This window comes from Galeopterus variegatus, unplaced genomic scaffold (assembly GCF_000696425.1).
Source record: "Galeopterus variegatus unplaced genomic scaffold, G_variegatus-3.0.2 Scaffold717, whole genome shotgun sequence".
Taxonomy (NCBI): domain Eukaryota; kingdom Metazoa; phylum Chordata; class Mammalia; order Dermoptera; family Cynocephalidae; genus Galeopterus; species Galeopterus variegatus.
In genome coordinates, this window is record NW_007726828.1 from 284632 (window position 1) to 309327 (window position 24696).

General features: G+C 39.0%; 1 protein-coding gene across 1 annotated transcript in view; it reads left to right on the forward strand.

The window, feature by feature from the left end:
* Positions 1–24696, forward strand: part of KCNH5 (potassium voltage-gated channel, subfamily H (eag-related), member 5) — a 318706-nt gene that overhangs the window by 82733 nt on the left and 211277 nt on the right. Inside the window, exon 7 of the mRNA XM_008571772.1 lies at positions 10121–10547. Coding sequence (XP_008569994.1) covers positions 10121–10547 — 427 coding nt within the window. The remainder of the gene's footprint in view (positions 1–10120; positions 10548–24696) is intronic.

Consider the following 24696-nt stretch of genomic DNA (forward strand, 5'->3'; position numbering starts at 1 on the left):
GCCTGCCAACTGAGTCTCATTTTCTTGTTTCTAAGTTGATCCCTGGGGGAGAGCGTAGCTCTGTGGACTGCCGCTCAGACTGCTATGAGGTCAACTCCTACAGAAGAGGATGCCTACTGCCCTATTGATATGCAGTGATTCCTACCCTGTCCCATCTGAGTCTACTGATAACAAGCATGGTCTGTGATAGTCTTGTGAGTCTGAATATTTAGTTGCTCATCATTGTAGACACAGATATAAACTTTACAATCAAAGCCTGGTGTGCATTCTTCCAGAAGATGCTAATTTTCACTGTGATGGGTTGTGATTAGGTCACTGTGTCAGTAAAAACGAGCCATCTTCAGTTACATTTGTACACAGGAAAATGTGTTATGAATAGCCTTATGCAAAAGCTTTTATTTGAGCTTTTAGGGATGTTACAATTGTCTTGGCCACAGTAAATGAAGAGGTCTAGATCCAGGAGCCTATGCAACAATTATTGAACCATTACAAATTCCTAGACTAGCTGAATTTTACAGTGAATATGATTCTGCTAGAATTTTAGAACCAGTTCTCCTTCATGTGTTCAATATTGACATCTAATAATTGTTCGCTAATAGCGCATCTATTTAACAACAGTCTCACCTATATTGGCAAAGAAAGTAAATATTTTTAGGAAATATACAGTCTCCATGTACAGAAACCTGTTTGGTTAGGAGAATGAGCAGAAGAGAGTGGTAGAAGATGGGCTAGAGTGGTAAACATGGGCCAGACCATGCAAGTCTGTGTAAACCAAAACAGATTTTAGAACAGTGATAAGCTATCATATACTTTTAAAGTAGGAATGATTTCAAAAAGGCAACTCTTATACACAGTGTTCAGAACAGATCGAATGGGTTCAAACGTATTCCTTGAAACTTAGGAAATTCCTGTAGGTATAGGAAAGAGATGCTAGTAGCATGGTCTATGGTGGTGATGGTGGAGATGAAGAGAAGTGGACAAATTTGAGAGACAGAAGTTAAAATAAATAGGATTTTAATATAGATTGGGTGTGGGAGATGTCAGAGAGAGAGTGACAAGGATACTTCTTAGTTTCTGATTTGCTTAATCAGATAGCTGATGTTGGGAGGGTGGAAGGGTGTATTAATTTTTTTTTTAAATGAGAGGGACATGAGATGTTTCAGTGTCTATGGGAAGGATGTAGTTACATGGGGAATGATTAGAGTTTTGAGCAGAGAAAATTTGAAATATAGCAAGTGGGTGAATTCATAAGAAAAATAGTAAAATTGTTAAGTAGCTGAGAGATCTTTGAGGTTGATGATAAATTTACAGTGGAACCAATCTGCTCATTATATGACTTTTTTGAGCAGTTCCTAACATATACTTGAGGGAAGCTGATAATTGAGCCAGGATGTGGACTTTGATAGTGGCTATGGTAAAGATACAGAGATGTCAAGGAATTCATAGTGTTGGTGTTATTGAAATTATGAGGCTGTATAAGAAAGGAAGTCGAGAATACAGATGGTTAATAGATTGAAGAAAAGTAGATCTGTCTTTGGACTGGAGGTTCAGTGAGGTTAAACCACTGTTGTAGTTGGTGTAACTGGGCCATTGAACTCCACAGAGAAGTGGATGTGGTCAGAGAGCAGGATGGTTTAGTTCAGGACTTCAGAGCTGGAAAAAGTTTTAGGACATGGCAAATTTCAGATTATGACCATGAGAGTGGATGTCTGAGGAGAAGTGGAAAGGTTATCGGAGATGAATTGGTGTAGAAACTCTGAGCCCAGATTATTGTCCATTTACCCATTCGAGGGTCATTCACATGAATATCACCTAGGATGACGGTAAGATTTTAGGTGATATTGGATTTGAGGAATATTTACAACATATATGACTTTATAACTTTGAGTTCTGTGTTCTCATGGTATATTCGTTGGTGTGGATCCATGCAAATCATAATAGCAACACATTTCTCAATACAACAGGTAAATAACAACTAACAATTGTATCTTAAATTTTATTTTACATACCTCTATCTTCCCTATTTGTGATAATGTATTGTTAAAATGGGACTTCTGTATCAACTAAATATGTTTATTGTCCCCAGTCTTAAGTCATACAAGTATGAAATTCTGTACTGATAAACACATAAAATGTAAACTTTCCCCACATCTGTATCAGTTAGCTTTTTTCCTGCATAATGAACTACTCCAAAACTTTGTGGATAACAACCACCACCACTTCTTCAACTTATAAGTTTGTGGTTCAGTTGGGTGGTTCTGCTGATTTGGGCTAGATTTGCCTTATCTCAACTAAGTTTATGTAACCATCTGTGGTCAGCTGCTGAGCTGGCTTGGGCCTGACTGTCTAGGATGGCTAAAAGGGATAATTCAAAGGGCTGATCCTGTGGTCTCTCATCCTCTAAACACCGAGTTGGTCTTGTTCACATGGTAGCTGGGATGGGTTCTAAGACCATGAGTGGAGGCATGCAAGGCCTCTTGAGGTCTAGACTTGGAAGTGGCACAATGTCATTTATGCCACATTCTATTGGCCAAAACAAGTTATAACATCAGCCCAGATTTAAGGGATGAGAAGTAGACCCTATGTCTTGGTGGCAGAAATTGCAAGTCACATTGCAAAGAGGTATGGATACAGGGAGGAAAATAAATAGCTATTTTGTTTTTTTTTTCAACATGCTGTATTGTGAGAATGCAAGATGTAGGTGAAAAACCCTGCAACTGATTATTACAAGTTTGTATTCCTGGTCTATCACCCCACTTAATTGTCATGTGTCCTTATCCCTTTTCTATTTATAAAACAAGGGAGGGAAGAAAGTAGGAAGGAACATTGCCGGAACTGTCTGCCTATTAGTGATGATCAAATGAGAGAACTGACTAGTATTTTAGATGAGTTTATCATTGCATGATATTATTTTTATGCCAATAACTTCTCATTTCTCTTTAATGTGGGAATCTACGAAAATAACTTGAAGACTTAATAGCACAGAGATGTCTCCTGGATATCGTTCCTTATGCTACTATGGCCTGAGGGGCTTGTCAAGTAAGAAAATTGGCTAGAAAGGTGGAAAGCTGATTACTGAAAGTTCTCCATTAACCCTGCTGTGTTTTATTATGCATTTGATGTGTTTGATATTCTCTGCCACTGGTAGAACCTTGGAGACTTGTGTACTAAGAGCTCAGAGGTTTGGGTGGAGGCAGAAAGCCACTGGAGTGCAGAGGAGGGCACAGAAGGATTGGAAAGTTTGGAGTAAAATGAAGCAGAAAATGAATGAATGAATAAGCCTGGTGGAAAGTACAGAATAAAAAAAAAAACCATTATAAAAAGGATGGGAGAATAGGAGGAAGACTTTTTTTGAGGATCAGCCTCTAAAAGTATCCAGTATTATCATATGAATGAAATTAAAATTGCTAGCTAGGAATTAAATGCAATTTGTGGCGCAGTCTAACGGTTATGAGGGTGAGTCATAAAATAAGGAAAATCTCTTATTTAATATACAATGTTGGATATGACTCTTTCCCCCAATCATATAATGAGTAAGAAATTATGAATCTGAATCATGTACTGTGGTGAAATGTTAACCTAACAACATAACAGTGACTATTTGATTTTTCATAACATCTTTTTGATGTTTAAATATACCATGCTTAAAAAAGTACACCTATATTAAGTGTTCATCTCAAAGAATTTTCACAAAGTGAATACATCTAGTAGTCAGTAGCCATATTAGGAACCAGAACACTACCAGTCCCCAAAAGCTTCCCCATGCCCTTCATAGTCACTGTGCCTCCCCCAATAAAGGGAGCTGTTATCCTCACTTCTAACCCTGTTGAGTAGTTCTACCTGTTTTTGAATTTTTCAGAAATGGAATTATAGACTACACACTCTTTTGTGTCTAATTAATTTTACTCAACATGGTGTTTTTCAGATTCATTCTTGTTATTTAGTATAGTTCTAGTTTGTTCATGTTTATTTTTGGATAGTTTTCCATTGAGTGAACATACTGTAATGTTTATGCATTCTACTAGACATGAACAAGTGTATTATTTTAAGTATTAGGTATTCTATCACATTGTTAATCAAGTCATTTTGAGTTTTGATTATAGTGATTGCATTAAGTTCTCTTTGATACAAAACAATGGAGAATAAGACTTTCCAAATAAAGTAAACTTACTTATTTGTGTATTATTAATTTTGAATAGCAGTTTCTGATTTGATAAGTAAGTGAAGAGAACACTGTAGATAAATTCAAAGGTGAAACTTGGGGGTTATGTTTGGGAGCAAAAGGGAATTTGGTTTGATCAGAGCACTATTGCTATGCAGAGGCATAGTGGGAAATGACCTGAGAGCATAGATGGGGATGGGATTGTGGGACCGCAGAAGAGATTGCACTTAATTTTGTGTCCATGATGAGCCCTTGGAGGATGTGCTCATTGCCATCTTCTAGGAAGATTAACATTGCAGTGATTATGTAGGATGGATTGGGGTAAGACAGGAAGAAGACTGCATAGCAGTTGGTTGTTGTGGGAAATGCACTAAAAAGCTGAAGGATTAGGTCTGTCTGAGTGATGCTTCCATTCCTTGCTAGCTGTGACTTTGGAAAAATCATTTAACCTATCTGAGCTTTTGTGTCCTCATATGAACAATGAAGGTAGGAAATCTGCTATTGTGAGATGAAATGAGTTTATCCATGTTGGAGAGCTGCAGGCTATATAGAGTTCCAGGGCCTATACAGACTCCCGTTGTGGGCCACTGCTTTGACTGAGAATAAGGAGGAAGGTGGATATTTAATCTCCTTCATTCAGCCATGCGGAGAATGCCCATGTTTAAGCAAATATTCTAGAAACTAATCTGTTTAGTTAAATTACACATTATGTTCTAGGTATAGTGAGTTTCAGAGTGAGCAAAGGTTCTGGAGCCAGATTGCCTGTGTTTGAATCTCAAATCTTCCTCTTATTAGCTGAGTGAATTTAGTCAAATTGCTTAACTTCTCTGGGCCACATTTTAATGATACCTACCACATAGAATTATTTTGTAAATTAAGTTAGTTAGTACATAGGTAACACTTAGTACCTGGCATGTAATAATTGCTCAATATTATTATTACCTTGTCTTATTCAAATAGCAATGAATGATCTAGCTTTTTGGTTGGTTTATTGCATGGAAGTGAAATCTTTATTACATCCTTCTATTCCTGTAGTTCCAACTGTAATCTGGGTTACCCCCATTAGGACTGTACAAAATTAGCTCAATTCTCATCCATGCATTTTATATTTAAATGTAGTTATAATGCCCTGACCAAGTCTCCCTTTTCTCAGTTCCTTCCACATTTCTTAGTAGGGTATAGTTTTGAGTTCTTTTTTGGCAGTCCACTAATGAATATATTTTATATATCTCCTACACATGTGGCCCTGTCAGTGAAGAGATTAAGGAGAATTTCTCTTTCATAGTCAATGCTATGTGTCTATTAATGTAACCCAAAGTTACATTGCCTGTTTTGTTCTCTACATTATACTGTTAAATCATACTGACTTTACTCTTAACTAAACCCCTTCAAATGCACCCCCCCATATTTGCTTGTCTTGTAAACCTTTATTCTTTCATTTGTTTAATGTATGACTGCTTAACATATGCCAGCTTTATAGCTGACAGTAGATATACTCCTCAAGTTTAGAGTTTCCTTAGATGTCATGTATGCAAACAGACTTGTAATAAAGTAGGATAGTGATAATTGTTGTAATGGAGATGTGCAAAGTGTGTATGATAACACAAACAAAGGACCTAATTCTCAGTGGCGGAAGGTGACTGACTGTATGATGCTGAAAATGGATGCAGGGAGAAGATGCCAGGGAAATGCACCTGGAGGAGAGAGTGTTTGTTATAAACTATAAGTAAGGTCCTGACCAAGACAGTGAGAGGGAAAAACCCTTTAAGCAGAGGGAACAGCTTACGATGTAGCATGAAACAGCATGGGCCTTCTGGGAACTACACATAGCTGAGCATGGCAATAACACAGAGGGCGCTTGGAGGGATTGGTGGGAGAGATGCTGACCTGGAAGTCAGGTTCCAGATCCTTATGGGCTTTGTGTGTCATAGTAGGGAGTTTATATTTAATCCTGTAGGTAATGAGCCAACATGAAAGGATTTTAGATCAGAGAGGGAAATGATTGGGTCAGTAAACTCATTGTAAGTTGAAAATGTCGAGTTGAAAATGCATTTAATACACCTAACCTATTGAACATCATTGCTTAGCTGAACCTACCTTAAAGGTGCTCAGAACACTTAACATTAGCCTACAGTTGTGCAACACCATCTAACACAAGGCTCATTGTATAATAAAGTATTGAATAGTCACATAATTTACTGAATACTGTCCTGAAAGTGAAAGACAGAATGGCTCTATGCTGCTACTGGGCATTGGGAGAGAGAATCTTACCACAATATTGCTAGCCCAGGAAAAGATCAAAGTTGAAAATTCCAGGCCAACCCCGTGGCTCACTAGGGAGAGTGCGTGCCGGGAGCGCAGCAGCACTGGGAGCGCCGAGGCCCCGGATTCGGATCCTATATAGGGATGGCTGGTGCGCTCCCTGGCTGAGCGCGGTGTGGGCGACACCAAGCCAAGGGTTACGATCCCCTTACCAGTCACACACACACACACAAAAGAAAATTCCAAGTACGGTTTCTATGAAATGTGTATCGCATTTGCACTGCCATAAATTCTAATTTGGCCATCGTAAGTTGGGGACTGTCTGTACTAGGCTGGTGGCCTGTATGGTGTGATCTGTGAACTAGAGGAAGGGGGTGAGGATAGAGGTGGAGTGGTAATGGAGAAGCTATCCCTGTCACACAAGTGAGAGAAAACATGGAGTCACAACCAAGGCATGGCCATGGGAAGAGAAAAGTGGGTGGAGTTTGGGGGAGAGTTATTAAGTAAATATTTTGTGTACTGAAGCACTTTGAGTGGTGAGATCCTTGGCACTTGACAGCCAGCTGGATGTGGCAGGCCAAGGGAGGGACTGAGGCTCAGCTCCAGGTCCGAGTGACTGGGCAGCTAATGATGTCATTCACAAGAGTAGGAGACAGAACCGATTTGGGCGAAGTAGAGGATTCCCTTTGAGACCTGTTACCTTTTGGATGTGTATGGAATATCCAAGTGGAAATGTACAGCAGATGTTTGGCTGGTGTATCAGGAACTCGGGAGAGAGTTTTTCTGTAGGTGTGCTGAGGGGTAGACCTGTGAATCATCCATACATAGAAGACAGTGAAACATGAACTGTCAGCCAGAATATCAACCAGAAGGCTGGGGGTGCTCATGATGAGAATCCTAACTTGTAATAGAAGTATGCACAAGGTAGCCCTAGAAAATGATTTTGAAAGAAATGTCAGTTGGGAAGTTGGCTAAAAACCAGGAGAAAGTGGTGTCAGAGAACCTATGGCAGAGAAAGTTTATAATGCTTACAAAATATTTTATAATATTTAAGTAGTATTGGACCTCTTCTGAATATTAGAAAATGTGCTTTGAATAAGTGGAGTCCAGAGCAAGTGCCTGTTAGGGTGGACCCCTGTCTTTTGGAGAAATCTGTCTGCTAGAGATCAGGGTGCGTGCCCTCCCACTATTTGGACCTAATTCTTCACATTCTAGTAAGGGGTTGTGTCTGTTTTTTCGTTTAAATGGGAGGAATTGGTAAAGGGCCATTGTAGTGGATTGAGTTATGTCCCCCCAAAACTTAGTGGGACTTGAATTGTGTCCCCCAAGTTTTATGTATTAGAAACTTAGCCCCCATGGTGACTGTTAAGAGGGTGGGATATTCTATTATAGTAATTGAAAGGTGGGGTCTTGAAGAGGTGATTGGATTGTAGGACCGTGCAGAAGTGAATGGATTAAAAAAGGTGGTCAGGGGTGTGGTTCTGAGGGCTTTAAAAGAAGAGAGAGGAGAGTCTGGCTTTTTCTCTCTCTGCTCTCTCTGCTTCCACAATCTTACAATGTGAGACCTCTGGGTCACTGTCGACACCACCACATGGACTTTGGACTTTCCAACCTCAGAAACTGTAAGCAATCAATACCGTTTTTCTTTATAAATCACCTAGTTTGAGGTATTTTGTTATAATATGCAACAGAAATGGACTAATACAGCCGTGAAAAACGATTACATTTTGTAATGCTGAGTATACTAAATATCCTGATTTGACCATTACATGTTGCACACAGGTATTGATATCCAACTCTGTACCCCACAGATATGTACAATCAACTATGTTTCAACAATAAAAAAATTAAATTGGGTAAAGATATCCTCCGGTTTTTCCTTCTCTTTGTTTTCAGTTGTTTTTAGAGAAAACAGTTCAGGTAGAAATGACTTTTCTATGCAGAACTTAAGACAGAAGTCCCACAGTTCCTTTAAAAATTTGAGCTAACTGGAGAGCAATATCCACAGCAACGTTGTTTTTATTTTTAAATTGAACTCTTTGAGTTTTCCGTGCATTTCAGATATAGGTTTCTTTAGAGCAGAAGGAAGGCATATTTATTTTAATGTCTCCAGGGCTCAACCCAGAGCCTGGCTTAGAAGAGTCCTCAATAAATGCTTATTTTTGTCTTTCTTGTTCATGATTACACAGTTCCATTTTTGAGAGCTTCCAAGCCCTCTTGAATCTTCCTGCTTTTCAACATCTCACGTCACTGAATTATGCCAATTTGTCTTTTGAATTTTATCAATTCTACTCTTTTTAATTACCTAAGATTTAATATTTTCCCCCCCAAGTGTTCAAGTGAAATGAGAATTTATTTTAAGTCTGCATATATGCCACAGCATTTGAGAGCTGCAGCTGAAATAGAGGCAGGACATCAAGGTTGAAACAGAAAACTGTTAGAATGACCCTGCTTCTCTTTCCCTTCCATTAGAGTAACTTGTTTCTACTTCTCTTTGTTCTCTCTCTCTCTCTTTTAAATTTTTATTATGAAAAATTTCAAATATCTACTATCATGTACAGTATAACAAACCAAATGCGTTCTTACCGTTTATCACCTTAATTATCAAGAACTTTACTATGACATAATTAGAGTCTTATTAATGGCACATCCATTCCATACACCATACAATTCCTCTGTGTCAAAATTAAGCTCAAAATAAGTTCTGTTAGATTCCTTGCATACATTCTTGGAGACAGAATTAGCAGTAAGGAAGTCATGGTGACTTGACTTGTAGGTGATGATTGGATGAGAAGCTTTCTGGATCACTGCTCTGTCTTCCCTTCCTGTCTATTTTGTGATCTGCATCAGGAATTCATTTATCATGCCTCCCCAAGTGGCCTATTATGTGCTTTGAAAAAAGTAACTATAGGACCTTTGTGGGTTTAAAAAAGCCTACAAGTATACTATGCTTTCATTTGGATAATGCTTTCTTTGGTATTTTAAACTTCTTAACAAAATGTTAGTTTTCTTGCTGCTTTTCCCTTTAGGTATTCTTTTCTGTGACTATTGCTAGAGGATGATAGGATTTAGTAGGCTATGTATCCATTCTAGGTTCAGCTCTGTACACTTTTTTCAGGGCTCTACACATTTAGTGCTTATCATTGTGCTGTGGCAGGAGGTTGTGGGACCAACAATAATGTTTGCTTGTTCTGCACAGAAGTATTTCCTGTTTGCTTGCCAGTAAGATTGGGCTTCCTTTTTCAGAAGTTTTGCTGTTCATAGGTATTATAAAGTAAGCAATGAAAAGAAACCTTTTAGAGTAGAGAAAAATTTTCCAGGAAGAAGAAATAAAAGGTCTGAATTCATCACTCTTATTTCTACACTCTGAATATATTGTGTCTTTGGTTATTTAACTTTTCTCTATGCCATTTATATATTTTACTTATGAAAATTGGATATTTCTTAGCTAATGAAAAAATGTTTTATCTAAGAATTTAAATATCTTATTTCTGAGTGGGAAGGAATCTGCATTTTTTTTTTTTTTTTAGAAAAAAGTTTATTTTGGATTTTTTTGTTTACTTAAAGTCGGAGCTATAGTATATGTATGTACTTAGTATACAAAAGGGTGGCCAAGTTCATGAAGGTGAGCCATTATATTGTTTTCCTGCTTTTTCTTTTCTGAAAGTACTGTGTGGTTTCTTTTCTTTTATTCAGGGAATCAGCAGTCTCTTCAGTTCTTTGAAAGTGGTGCGTCTCTTACGACTGGGCCGTGTTGCCAGGAAACTGGACCATTATCTGGAATATGGGGCTGCGGTCCTTGTGCTCCTGGTGTGTGTGTTTGGACTGGTTGCCCACTGGCTGGCCTGCATATGGTACAGCATTGGAGACTACGAGGTCATTGATGAAGTCACGAACACCATCCAAATAGACAGTTGGCTCTACCAGCTGGCCTTGAGCATTGGGACTCCCTATCGATATAATACCAGTGCAGGGATATGGGAAGGAGGACCCAGCAAGGATTCACTGTATGTGTCCTCTCTCTACTTTACCATGACAAGCCTTACAACTATAGGATTTGGAAACATAGCTCCTACCACAGATGTGGAGAAGATGTTTTCGGTGGCCATGATGATGGTTGGCTGTAAGTATCTTGGCTTTTTTACTTTCAAAAAATTGTTGTTGTTGGCAATTTTCCTGGCTCCAATCTCTGACAGGATTAAAATGAACTACTCTGTCTTCAGGAAAGTGTTTAATCCATATCATTTGCAATGGGTTCAATTTTTCTTCAATTTTTAAAATATCTACTTTTGTGGGATACAGTGTGTTGTTTCAGTACCTACATATACTGCACAATGATTCACTTAGGTTAGATAGCATAGTTTTGTACCTGTTAGTTCACCACTTCTTCCCCCCCACTCCTCGTGGCCTCTGGTAACCATTGTTCTACTCTCTACGGCTATGAGAACAACTATTTTCTTTTTCTTTTTGATCCCACGTGAGTGAGATCATGCAGTATTTGTCTTTTTGTGCCTGCCTGACTTCACTTGACATGATGATTTCCAGTTCTATCCATGTTGCTGCAAATGATAGGATATCATTTCTTTTTATAGCTGAATAGTATTACATTGTGTGTATATACCATTGTGTATGTATACCGTTTTTTATCCATGCATCCATTGTTGGGCATTTAGGTTGATTCCATCTCATGCCTATTGTGAATAGCATTGTGATGAACATGGGAGTGTAGGTGTTTTTTTGTTATATTGGTTTCATTTCTTTTGGGTATAGACCCAGTAGTGGGAGAGCTGGGTAGTAAGGAAGATCTATTTTTAGTTCTCTGAGGAACTTCCATACTGTTTTTCAAAATGGCTGTACCAGCTTACATTTCCACCAACAATGAAGAGGGATTCCCTTTTCTCCACATTCTCTACAGCATTTGTTATTTTCTGTCTTGTTGATAATTCTAACTGGGGTGAGATGATATCTCATTTCAGTTTTAATTTGCATTTCCCTGATGATTAGCAATGTTGAGCATTTTTTCATGTGCTTGTTGACCATCTATATGTCTTTTTTTTAAGAAATATCTATTCAGGGTCTTTGTCCATTTTTTTGGTTCAATTTTTATTCAGCCTTAGAAAATAAAAGTGCAAAATAATATATTTTTCTATTCAGAATGTATTAATACTTGATAAAGAGGCTGGATAGAGTGACACAAAACTCAGAATAGAACTCTGTGATTTAATTCTGCTCATAGTGTTGTACCTGGCAGAGCTCTCATGAAGGGACCAAGACTAGCATCTGGACAGGCGACATCTGTCACATTCCATAGGTTTTATTGGTATTGCATTAAATTCTAAAAAAGCAGGGAGGATCTGATGTGAGATACATAGTTTAGAAAATATTTTAGTTAATACTGAATTCCTGAATTAAAGTTGACCCCAGGATACAGTTTTATGTAGGTTTTTACAATAAGACTAGTAAAAAAGGTTTATAAATCTAGTCTCCATTACAAACACTCTAGGTTGAATATATGCCTGTTTGAGAGATGAAAGGATTGGTATATACAAAGCCATTCAGCATGAGAAGTATCTAGGATTTAGCATGTATGCCTGAGTATCAAGTGTCTTGATGGTGTTCTTGGAAGCAGAATGCCTTCTAAAGTGGCCAAAGACCATGTGCTGTACCCTCAGAGACTGTATAGCATCAGATGACCAGAATATTGAGGAAATACATACCAAATAAACTGTTCTAAAAGATCCTGAGAAAGAGTTCACCACCATCCATGCCTTAAAGTTGACTTAGATGATTTATCCAAGTCTAATTTTGATACCTAGAGTAAACTTAAAATCATTGTCTGAAGGTGTGATTAGCACTATTAGCACCTCCTAAGCCTTTAGGTCATTAGTTTTTGGTCTAAGCCATCTTTTTTGAGATTCCACACTGCAGAGGTTTAGATTTTGACATTGATGGGAAAAATTTTGGAGTGGAGAGGCATTGGCTGGCTCATGAAAGGTCAATATCTTGGGTTTAAGCAGATAGTTTTCATAGATTAGAATGTCTGAAAGCTATTGGAGCACCAGCGTTAGCAGTTGTTGAGCTTCTGTGCCTCAAATACTCCTGTGCACAAGTACAAAAACAAGAATGCACAGTTTCTATTTGCCAGTTAGAACCTTCAGTTAGAGGGAAAGTGAGAATTCCAAGTGCTGTTTGCTCCAGAGGCTTTCAGGTAGAAAATGGTTTTACACACAGAGAGATACCAATGATGTTAAACTGATAACTATGTTCCAAAAGTGGTAAGATGTTGGCGAAAATGTGCTTTATAAATTCAGAAGACAACATTTTGTCAGACGTAGTATTTAGTACTGTACTACTTTTCATATTTATATAATGCATTTTGCCTTATACTTGAACATGGTTAGATTTTTAAAAAAGTTTTAATTTGAAGTATTTTATAGACTCACTGGAAGTTGCAAAGATAGTACAGATTTGTTGTGCGAATGAATGAAGTTGAAGATATCCCTGATGGTCATGGTGAGGATCTCCTGTCCTTGAATCCACCCATTAAGTCTCAGAAGAAGATATATGCTAGAAAAATTCAGTGTTAGAGTTTTGAGCCTGATTCCTGATGAGCTCACCACATTATCTTTCTCTGGGAGTATAGGAGGTCCTTTAGCTGTATTGCCCTAACCCTGAGTCTCTCACGTGGCCTGTTGATCTAAGTTCTAAGAAGTTAGTCAGTGGAAGCACGAACAACCTTTTCTCACACCGCTGCTTATCATGTTGGAAGTTCTCACATAGATTCAGTTGGGTTCTCAAAACTTGATTTGGTTCGGTGCTGGTCCCATTCCTTCTCTACTTTATGTATGGCCAGTTATACTTTCTAGGTATCAATTTCTTTCTCCTCTCTTCTTTTTCTTTTCCAAAGCTCCTGTCTTGATTTCAAGGTGAAGACCTTGTGTTAAGGCTGGTCTTTTTCTTCTCTGAGTTTCTGCTATCTCCTTTTAACAGCTGAGCAGGAGTATTCTGTTTAAATACCAACTTCTGGCGTCTTTTTGCCTGTTGACTTAGGTTTTTATTTTATGCTTCTGAATAAAAGGAAACTGGAGCCAGATTGTTTCTAGGGAGATGCCTTTTAATTTCCTTCTTAGTCCTTGGATTCTTGGTAATTTCATGGCATATTTCTTTTGATATAAACCAAGAAGTTTCTAGAAAACTGTTTGGACTTATAAAGTGTTATAGTAACTTTGCACAGTTCCAAAATGTGTTATACATACAAGCACAAAATATCAACCAAATGTGGATATTTTTGCTGTTTGCAATCTTAATATCATTTTTTTCTTTTTGTACAAGAACACCAAGGAAAATGAATAAACAAAACCCCCCCACTAGTGTTGCCAGAACCCAATATGTTCAATTCGGCTATAGCCAGGGATTTAGTGGAGTGTGTGTGTGTGGGGTGGGGGTGGGGGGCATGGGGTCAGGGAGGGGGGTGGGTAGGAAAGAGGGAAAAAGAAGAGGGAGGTAGAAAACTGAAAGGTTCATGCTTTTAGTTGTGCCAGTACTTTAGTCAACCTGTGCTGGCTGTCTGAGAAACACCACTTGTAACCTCATAACTCAGTAACCGAGGAAAATGTTTTATCAAAAGCTTGAAGGAGACACCAGCTGCCTATAGTCTGTTGAGAAAAATAATGACTACTTGTAAATGATAGCCTCTGTTTCTGGAGAGAGTCATCTGAAATTTTCATGCCTTCTAGCAAAATTTAGAAGTTTCAGTGGAAGCAATTCCAGTTTCTATGTTCTTTAGGAGCCCTCTTTTTAATGGCCTTGCCTTTCTGACTCCCAGGCTTTTGCTACCCTAATGCTAAATTGTGTGTGGACTCTGTTCATGAATACAATCTTAAGTTCCCCTTGTATCAAAAAAGAGTTCAAGGGCCGGCCCGGTGGTGCACTGCTACAGTGCGCTGCTTGGGAGCGTGGCGGCGCTCCCGCCGAGGGTTTGGATCCCACATACAGACCGGTTCCCGCTCACTGGCTGAGCTAGGTGCGGGCACGACACCGAGGGTTGCGGTCCCATTGCCGGTCCTGGTCCGGTACGGGCGCGACACTGAGGGTTGCGATCCGTTGCCGGACACGAAAAAAGACAAAAAGGAAAAAAAAAAAAGAGTTCAAAAAATTTTATGACCATTGCCTTCCCCAAGTCCCAGTTACCTGAGGTTCCCTCCAAGTCCCTCCAATGCCAGCAAGATCCCAGGATATTTTCCCACCCACTACATAGGAATTTCTTAGACTTAAATCCTTTATTCCTACATTTACTCAATATGGAGAATCCTCCTGCTCAGATTCCTGATCTGGGAGGGTTTCTTCATTCTTCTCAACGTAGGACTATCACTGTGCATTCTTTACTTCAAATTTCTCTTTTCTCATTTTGGCATGCTCCATGCCTTGAGTGACCTCCCCAGCTCTGGTAGCAGCCCTTACTCCCTGAGGGCAGTCAGGTGCTTGCCTTTCCTTTGTTTGTCCATTCAAGAGCGAGTCCAGCTACCCTCCTGACATTCACGAAATTCACTACCAAAGGGCTTTTGTGAAAGAGAATATTTTTGCAGTTTAGTTTTGCAGCAGTTGTGGAAAATAGCATATATGTGTGTGTGTGTGTGTGTATATATATATATATATATATATATATATATTTTAGATCAAGGTATGGGTAATCTCTTAGCTAATTCGCTCAGTAAATATTTAATGATGCCTTCATGAAATGTTTTCTAATGCATTTCATTTACATAATTGTGTTATTGAGTCCCTAATAATGTTCTATTTTCCAGAGATTAGCAGACTGACTAATTTTGCTGCTGTTCAGAAAGCACCTTAGTATACTGATGGTTTATTTTGATGGCTATAAAACAAAGGAATACAAGTATGGAATTTTCCTAATATGATTATCCTCTTGTCTTGACATATTTTTGTGAATCCTCTTCTAAAGATTTATGAGCAAAACAATTACTTACTTAGTTCCTTCTTTATTACTAAGTTATCACATAAACTATTTTAGTTTAATCCAACCATTATAAAGAAGTTGACCTTTGCATCTTTCATTACAATTTTATAAAAGAAAGAAATATATAAAATAAAAATAAAAGTTACTAATAACTCTTTGCCATAAGTAATTTATGTTCAATTTTAAGTTTCTTTCTCTTTCTGTCTTCATTATATATATGTACAAGTATATGTGTATTTGTTTTAATACATTATTAAATACATTATTAAACATGTAGACAGCATATACCCATATATCAAAGGGCTACAAGATTAAACTTTGGGTATTCATTTTATTTGAAAAGCATTTATAAACTCTTTCCATTGTTTTCTGCTTGGTTGCTAAATTGAGGCAGTCTAACTCACGTGGTATGTGACAATCAGAATCTGTCATGCTGTGATGCCATGCAAACTGAATCTTAAAAAGTAAAACAAAGAAAAAGTAAAAATTATGAGTATGAAAATTGCTGGGCTTTAATTGGTAGACAGCAAATCCAGTCATAATGATGCTAGTATGCAATTTCCAAATAGGATATAATTGATGATAGCTTAAACAGTCTAAAAACTTTCTGTAATTGACTGTTATGGCTTATAATGCAGGAAGCAAATGGTTTAGCACATTTAGAAGTATAGCAGGACCATCTGCCAATGGATGTATTTGAAGGGAAATTTGAACCTCCATGTGGGTGGTTAAGTGCCACTGGGGAGCATTTAGTTACACATTGGTCACCCAACATCATGCAGCAGAGACCAGTGCCATGCAGCATACTCTAGCTGAAGAGCTCATTTAGCATCCTCTGTGGGGTTCAGATAAAAGCCAAGCTGAGATTATGGGATTGCCCTGACCCCTCCTCATAGGAAGAGGAAGTAAGTACGAGGGTACTTCAAAAAGTTTGTAGAAAAATAAAATTGAAAGATAACATGAATCTTTTCATGAACTTTTTGAGTGCCCTCGTAGAAGGTGGAAAGACCCAGAGATTGTGAAAATATACAATAAATTGGAGCAAAGACTTTGTGACCTTGGAGAGTCTTTAAATCTCTCTGGGTATTAGTTTTTCCAATTGTGAAATGCAGGAGTTGAAATACATGACTTTTAAGGTCTCTTTTAGAGCTAACATTCTATACAACTGAGATTCTGTTAGTGTAGTTATATCACTGTTTGTGGAATGGGGCTGGTTATTGGAGATGAAGTCAATATGGGAAGGAAGTGGTGTCACTTAAAGATTTTAGGGCATTTCATGTATAGTCCATACCTTGTTTTAAGGAGTAAGATGTATCTTCTGTGGGAAATTGAAAGTAAAGAGTTGACAGGGAAGATTGTCGGGAAATATGGAGAAAAGAAAATATGTTTTTGGAAAGAGAAGTGTTTTTCCACATAAGAATTAGGCAGTTAGGAAGACTGAAAGACATTTATCTCAGGGTGAGGGAATGGGGCCCAGGAAGAGTTCTGTACACCATGCCCAGTGGGGAGTTGGAAGGATGCTTGACCTAGATGGGTATCCAGGCAGGCTTAAAAGTGGGTTGGTCCCCTTTTCCAATATTTAAAAAAATTCTTCCACAAATCTTAGTATGACTCTTCAGGTAACCCAGGTATAATATGAAGTTAGACATTAAAAATCTTTTTGTCATTGCTATTGTGGTATAGGTAGGAAATGAAGTGTGAACAGGCTGATCTTCATTTCTGGTTTTAGTTTTAGCCAGATGGAGAGAGCTTTAAGCCTGATGTTTATTTTGGAAACTGGGTCAATTCTTTGTGTCTGCTTTACCCCAGCTTGTAAAAAAGACCTTTTCTTTTCTTTAATGAGCTGAGTATCCCATGAGGAAAAACATTTCGTGGAGCCCAAAGTTCAGGGTAATAGGTACCTTTTTTCACAGTTTAGTAGTTTCAGAGGTATATAGTCCAATGGTTAGAAATAAAGTGATGTGCACTTTATTCCCCAGTACTTATTCAAAATAGAAACTTGTGTCTTTTGAAGGAATGTTCTTTTTTTTTCTCCTTTTTTTTTTTTTTGTCTTTTTTCGTGACCGGCAACAGATCGCAACCCTCAGTGTCGCGCCCATACCGGACCGGGACCGGCTACGGGATCTCAACCCTCGGTGTTGCGCCCGCACCTCGCTCAGCCAGTGAGCGGCCGGTCTGTATGTGGGATCTGAACCCTCGGCGGGAGCGCGGCCACGCTCCCAAGCGGCGCACTGTAGCAGTGCGCCACTGGGCCGGCCCTGAAAGAATGTTCTTTTATACTCATGTTTCTTCTTATGCTTAGTCACATTTTCACAAAGCCTCTCAGAATCTGTAAAGGTTGAGTTTTCCCTGAAAACAACAGTAAATTTTCATGGTGCCCTAATATTATTATTATTGTTGTCTATTTTACACTTTTATTGAAGTGTAATATAGATATGGAAAAGTGCACATATCATAATGCACAGCTGGATTAATTCTCACAAGCCAAGCACACCTATATACTCATTCACATCAAGAAACAGAGCATTACCAACACCACAGAGAGCCCCTTGTGCCCTCTTCTAGTCACAACCCCCACTGCAGAGAAAACCTCTATCCTGGTGCTTAACAGCATAAATTAGTTTGCCTCATGTACTCTTATTTTTTTATTTTTTCAATTTTATTTTTATTTACTTTTGTGGGTACAGTGTGTTGTTTCAATACATGCATGTACTGTATGATGATTTACTTAGGGTAGACAGCATAGTTTTGTACCCGTTAGTCCACTCTTGGTGGCCTATTAACTAGCCTGGACTCTATGCAAGGATCTTGGTCTCTGGAACTGCTTTGTGTTCTTGTATCACTCAAAATTATTTAATTCATTCAGCATTGTGCCAGGTGTTCTGGTAGGCATTAGTATTTGGGAGACACTAGATACTTCCCAACCCTCAATAAGCTGGTGATAGGGAGAGAGTGTCAGGTAAGAAAGTCACTGAGCCATCTCTTTCTCTCCCACTCTAGGTCTATTCCCACCCCCATCCCAATGTCTGTTTCCTTCTCCATTTACATGTCATCTCTCTTTATACTGTGAGATAAGACCTAAGACTGAATATGGGAATAAAGAAGTTAGTCTCCTAAGAACAGGGTCTGTGTTTGTTCTGTTCAGCAATGTATATTTATCACAAGACATTGTCTCATCGAACATGTTGAATGAATGATTGAATGAAAAAAGTTTACCTAGCTCAGTCTGAAACCAGGAAGGTTTCTAGGAAATCTCTGAGCTCAGGGAAGAGAACACATATGAAAAAACATAGAAATGAAGAAACATGGCCTTTTGGGGAAGTGCATATATTTCACTTTGGCTTGAATGGAAAGTAGATGTGGATGCGGAGGAAGGAAGAAACCAAGATATCAAAAGGCCTTACATAGCTTGATAAGGAGTTTGCCTTTTACCCGGAAGGTTGTGAAATAGATAAGAATTTGATTCTTTATTATGGGGAATGGATTGGAGGAGATAAAGGATGTGGGTAGAGAAACCAGTTAGGAGGAGACTGGTGCAGTAATCCAGGAAGCCATAAACAGAGATGGTAGGTCTATGGAGGTGGTATAGGTTTAGAGTTGCCAAATATTTTTTTTTACGTAAAGGGCCAGGTAGTAACTATCTTATGCTTTGAGGACTGTAAGGGCTCTGTTGTAAATACTCACTTCTGCTGTTGTAGTGCTAAAGCAGCCATTGACAATGCATAGACAAATGAGCTTGGCTATGATCCAATAAAACCTTAAACAGTTTTATTTAAAACTGGCTGGGAAGTATCTAGTGTCTCCCAAATACCAACGCCTACCAAACACCTGGCACAATGCTGAATGAATTAAATAATTTTGAGTGATATAAGGACACAAAGCAGTTCCAGAGACCATGATCCTTGCATAGAGTCCAGGCTAGCTAACAGGCCACCAAGAGTGGGCTGATGGGTACAAAACAATGCTGTCAACCCTAAGTCAATCATTGTGCAGTACATGCATGTATTGAAACAACACACTGTACCTCACAAAAACAAATAGAAATAAAATTGAAAAAATTTAAAAAAAATGAAAGTATGTTAAACAAAACTAATCTATGCTGTTAAGTGCCAGGATAGAGGTTTTCTCTGCAGTGGGGTTGTGACTGGAAGGGGGCACAGGGTGGCAGAACAGATTTGGCACATGGGCTGTAGTTTCACTTTTGTGAAAAGACTGTGGACTATGGAGTCAGACAAATCTAGGCTCAACTTTTTTTCATCCTCACTTATTAACATTTCACATTAGTTGTATAAATTGTCATATGACAAATGAAGATAGTACTTCCTACATTGCAGAGTTATTTGGTATACCCTAAAACAGCTTGTATGTGAAATGCCTGGAACCTTTTTTTAAAGTTGTTATCGGTGAATGAATGAATATGTGAGATACTGTACAAGGAAGAGTTCAAAAGGGCTTGTAGATTTCTGGCAAATTCAGCTGAGTGAATGACTGAAGCTCTTTTCTAACACAGGAATGAAAGAGCAGTTATTATTGGAAGAGGGTAGTTCCTTTTCAGCAGTCCATTCTGATGGAGATGTCCATTAGGCAGTTAGAAATGTGGTTTTGACTTCCAGAGATGTGAGGCATGTAGAGATCTCTTTGGGAAGCACAGTGTATAGAATGTAACCGGTAATAAGGAAGAATGAAGCTGGCCAAGGGTGGACATTTGAAGAAGGAAAGCCACAGAGAGGCTAAGAAGAGAACTGAGAGAGGTAGAAGGAAAAAGTGGCTCCAGAAGGAGAATTTGTTGCTAACAAAGAATGAGAGAACTTTAAGAAGGAAGGAGAAACAGCAAGACAACTGGGACAGGAAGTCAGGAGAGATCTGTCAGGCACTAGGAGGTCACTGGTGACTTTCTATGAGTAGTTGCACAGGACAGTTGAGAAGAGAGAGCCACATGGGGAATTTGTGGAATCCAAACCATTTTTTTTTCTATGCAAAGGAAAATAATTAGTAGAATATTAGTCTGTTTCTGTTGCTTATAACAGAATATCTGAAACTGGGTAATTTATAAAGAAATAGAATTTACTTCTTACAGTTTGGAGGCTGGGAAGTCCAAAGTTCAGGGAACACGAGTGGTGATGGCCATCTTGGCCCTTCACAGCAACATAGGGTGTCACATGGCATATGCTTGAGCAAAAGAGAGCTAACCTCCTCACTTGCTCTTCTTTTAAAGCCATCAGAACCATGCCCATTACTACTTATTAAACTATCAATGGATTAATCCATTCACAAGGTCCTCACAATCTAATCACCTCTGAAAAGACCTCACCTTTCAAATACCATAATTGGATTTCCCACCCTCTTAACACTGTCACAGTGGGGATTACATTTCTAATACACGAACCTTTGGGGAACACATTCAACCCATAGCATGTTGCCATTAACCAAGTGGAGGTAGATCATGCTATTATAGTATTTTTCACTTGCAATGTTTTTTTTTCTGAATCAACTTTCAAGCTCAACAAGATATATTTAGATTATTAGATGCATAACATATACCTTTGTTCTAAAATAGAAAGTAAAATTGACTTGGAAAAAGGTTTTTATGGAATTCCCGTTTCTAAGAACAGATATTTTTGTCAGAGGGGAATTTTATTTAATGATGACTACAAGATAATTTGGTGATCTTCTAATAAATTTAGTTTTGATTCCTAAGAAAATGTATATTACCTAGGACAGACTATTATGTGGTAAGTAAAGTGGTACTCTGCTGGAGAAAAAACTGGGGATTTATATGATCTTTATATATGTATCAATCAATTGACATATGATTTTAATTTTACTTGAAATAAAATACCTACAAAATTTTTCATAGGTTGAAAGGCTCACAAATTCATATATGAATATATTTAGAACTCATTAAAATATAAATGTCATACCAAAAGGCCTTTACGCATGGATTTAAGAGTAGCTTCGGTATGCTAACAGAGGGGATTTTCTTTGCAGCAATACTAAGCCAGCTCCTAGTGACTTCTTCTTGCATAACTTATTTAATATTTACATAAGTTGTGATGACTGAGTTAGGCCCCCTTGGGAGGTCAGGTGACAGGCACACAGTGCTGGCTTTGGGCTGTATGCATTAGTAAAAAGATCTTTATGGGATGATAACCATATCCAAGTTTACTCTAAGGAAATACTGTAGGCTTTAAAAATTCTCTTTGAAACTATAGCTATCCTTTTAGATACTATCTTCTTTAAAATTGAATTTATTTCTCACCATCCCTAAAAGTCTTAATCTATGAAGCTCTAATTTGGGAGCTTCACTGAGATTTAAAATGAATATGAAGGGAAGACACTTAAATTCATGCCTCTAGTTAGGCATTGGCAAAGGAGGCAGGTCTAGTGTTGACTCTTCAGATGAGACATTGATATGGGAGTCATAGTCCTCAGGAACTTTTCTTACACTGGACTTCCCTTGAGTTTGCCTATCAGTTTCCTCAGAAAAGGCCCCAGAGGACCCCCTTAGTAGGTGTGTTTCCCCAACTTTCTTCCCTTATGAGGGCCTAGCTAGAGAATAGGTCTCCCTCCCTCCCATCCATACACTGACACTAAATTCCTTCATCCCTTGTCTTTTTGCTGGACCATTCCCTAAAAACTCCTCATCTGGTTCTACCTGCCTCTTTTTCTGTTCCAGGATTACCTGGCACTAGCTGGAGTCAACTACACAGCCATGTGAACAGATGCTACTAAAATGTGTGGTTCACAATCTTATGGATCTTTACTTCATTTAGGTCAGCTCCCTCTCCTCTTGTGCAACTCTCACATGTTCTCTTTCTCCCTCTCCCACACTTGTGTCCACCCTTCATCATCTCAGCAGATGGTCTTCCTTTCATGTCTCTGAAAAAGAAGAGGGTAGCTGTTGCAGATGTGCATCCCTTTACACTCCTGAGTCTCCTCTTACAAAGGTGGGCCAGGGAGGACAGGGCAAGCCACACAGGCCCTCGCAGGACGAAGTAGTGGCTTTTATTTTGTGTCAGATGAGAAGACTTTTCAGGGTTTTGGGCCAAAAAGTGGCATGATTTGTCTTATGTTTATAAAGATCGATTTGGCTGCTGTGTGGAAAACTGGCTATAAGGGATCAACGATGGAAGACGGCAGACAGGTTAATAGTCAAGGTGAGAGAGGACTGTGAGGGTAGTTAGAACTGGTTAGATTATAGACATATGGTTGGGACAAATGAAATATAAGAGTATGAGAGAAATAGGATTGACTTTAAGGCTTTGGTGCAAGCAAGTGCCATGCTAAGTTGGAGATGGTCGTACGTCACGTTGAGTGGACAGTTCTATGTATGAGTCTAGCATTCAGGGAAGTGGTCCGGGCTGTGGATTTACTTTGTAGCTTGATGTCCCCCTGCCTCCCTTCTTCTCCTGTGTTGTACATCTGTCTGTCTCTCTTCTGGCTCTTTCTTATCAGCCCATAAACATGCTCATGTCTCCTCTGTCCTAGATAATATTTATATATGATCACAACACTTGATCTTGCATTCTCTTTGTCTTATTATCTACCAGTTTTTCCCTTTTCAAGCTTCTAAAACATGGGTCTTCACTTCTTTATCTCCGTTTACCCCTGTTGAGCATGGACTTCTCTCTCTGTACCGCCTCTCCAAGTACATTTGCTAGATTTCACAGAAATCCATATGGAAACACTTCCTTTGGCTTCTTTGATGTTTCTCTCTCTCTCGCTGGTTCCCCTGCCACCTCCCTTGCTATTTCTTCTCAGTTTGTTTCACTGGATCATGTTACTCTTTCTCTCTCTTAAATTTTGAAAACTGTGATATTGGGAACAACTTATGGAAAGATCAATGGCAGCTATCCTGATAGGCTGAACATTTTCTCCCATGGGAGTGATTTAGTGGGAGCTGGCTAACTTCCAGTCATTTCCCTGATCACTTTGCCTGATAGTCCCACCACTGGATATCCTGCCTTGTGTGTCCTTGACTCCACTAGGTCCATCTGAAACTGCCAGTTTTGTTCTCTAAAAGATAAGTCTCCAGCCCCTGCTAGCATACCAGCAGGGACTGAGCTTCAAACTAGCTCACTGTTGAGAAAAGAAGTATTGAGATTCAGGGGAGGGTGGAGAATGGGCTGCCACTTGGCAGGTAGGGGCTGGAAGAAGCTAATCTGATGATGCTAAGAGGGAAGAAACTCTTCAAGGACTCTGTTTTCTTCCTAGCTCTATGGTAGCGAAAGTAATCAGGGATTGATAATTCATACTGTCGGGTCCGCCGCCAGCAGCCGACCCATACAGCCCTAGCCTCGTTCCTTTCAGTGGGCGAGCGAACGGCCTGGGATTCCTCTTTCCCTCCGGTCCCCTTTGGAAGGAGACAGGGGAAGAGAGCCGTGAAGAGACGTGAGCACACCCGCCGGCCCCCCCAAAACAGCCCAGTTAAAGGACACTCAGACACGGCGGGGGGTTCTGTCAGAGCAGTTCCGTTTATTAATACACAAGCATTGGCTTTTAAAGGTAAATGGCAAAGGCAGGTTTTTTACATCCTCCAGTCAGCTTAAGGGTTAAGGGCATGCATCCTGTCTCAATACCTAGCTATTGCAATTACGCAGTGTTCACAAGTGAGACGCGGTGGGGGTTATGTCAAGCAGTGCCGTTTATTAACACACAAGCATTGGCTTTTAAAGGTAAATGGCAAAGGCAGGTTTTTTACATCCTCCAATCAGCTTAAGGGTTAAGGGCATGCATCCTGTCTCAATACCTAGCTATTGCAATCATGCAGTGTTCACAAGTGTGGCCAATAAGGGCTAAGGCAAGGTTCCCGCAGACACTCCCACCCTGCTTTCTCCCGGCGCCGTCTTAGGCTGCCACGTTAATCCACTTGTAATGTCACTTTAAGGTGGTGTTAGCTTTTTAAAGGCCCAACACATACCACTGTGTTCCTGGTACACTGCCCTAAAACCTTTTTTCTCTAGTCTGTCTAAAGGGTCCCTCTCACTCTATATCTTATTATCCAGTTGTTATGGTCTGTAGTTATATTCTTTAATTCTTTCTTTATATATTTGTTGCTTTCTCTTCAACTAAAATGGGATCCACAAAGGCAGGGAGCTTGTTTGACTGGTTCAACTCTGTTTCACTGGTATAAAAGGAGCTTACTAGGTGCTCAATAAATTCTTTTTGAAGAAATGAATGGATTTTAATACTGTATATTTGAAAAGTTGTAAATTCAGAGTAAAACAAAACCACACTAGTTTTTCAGACTTAAGTACTTTAGTGGTGGGTTTAAATTTTTATCCAATGAAACTTA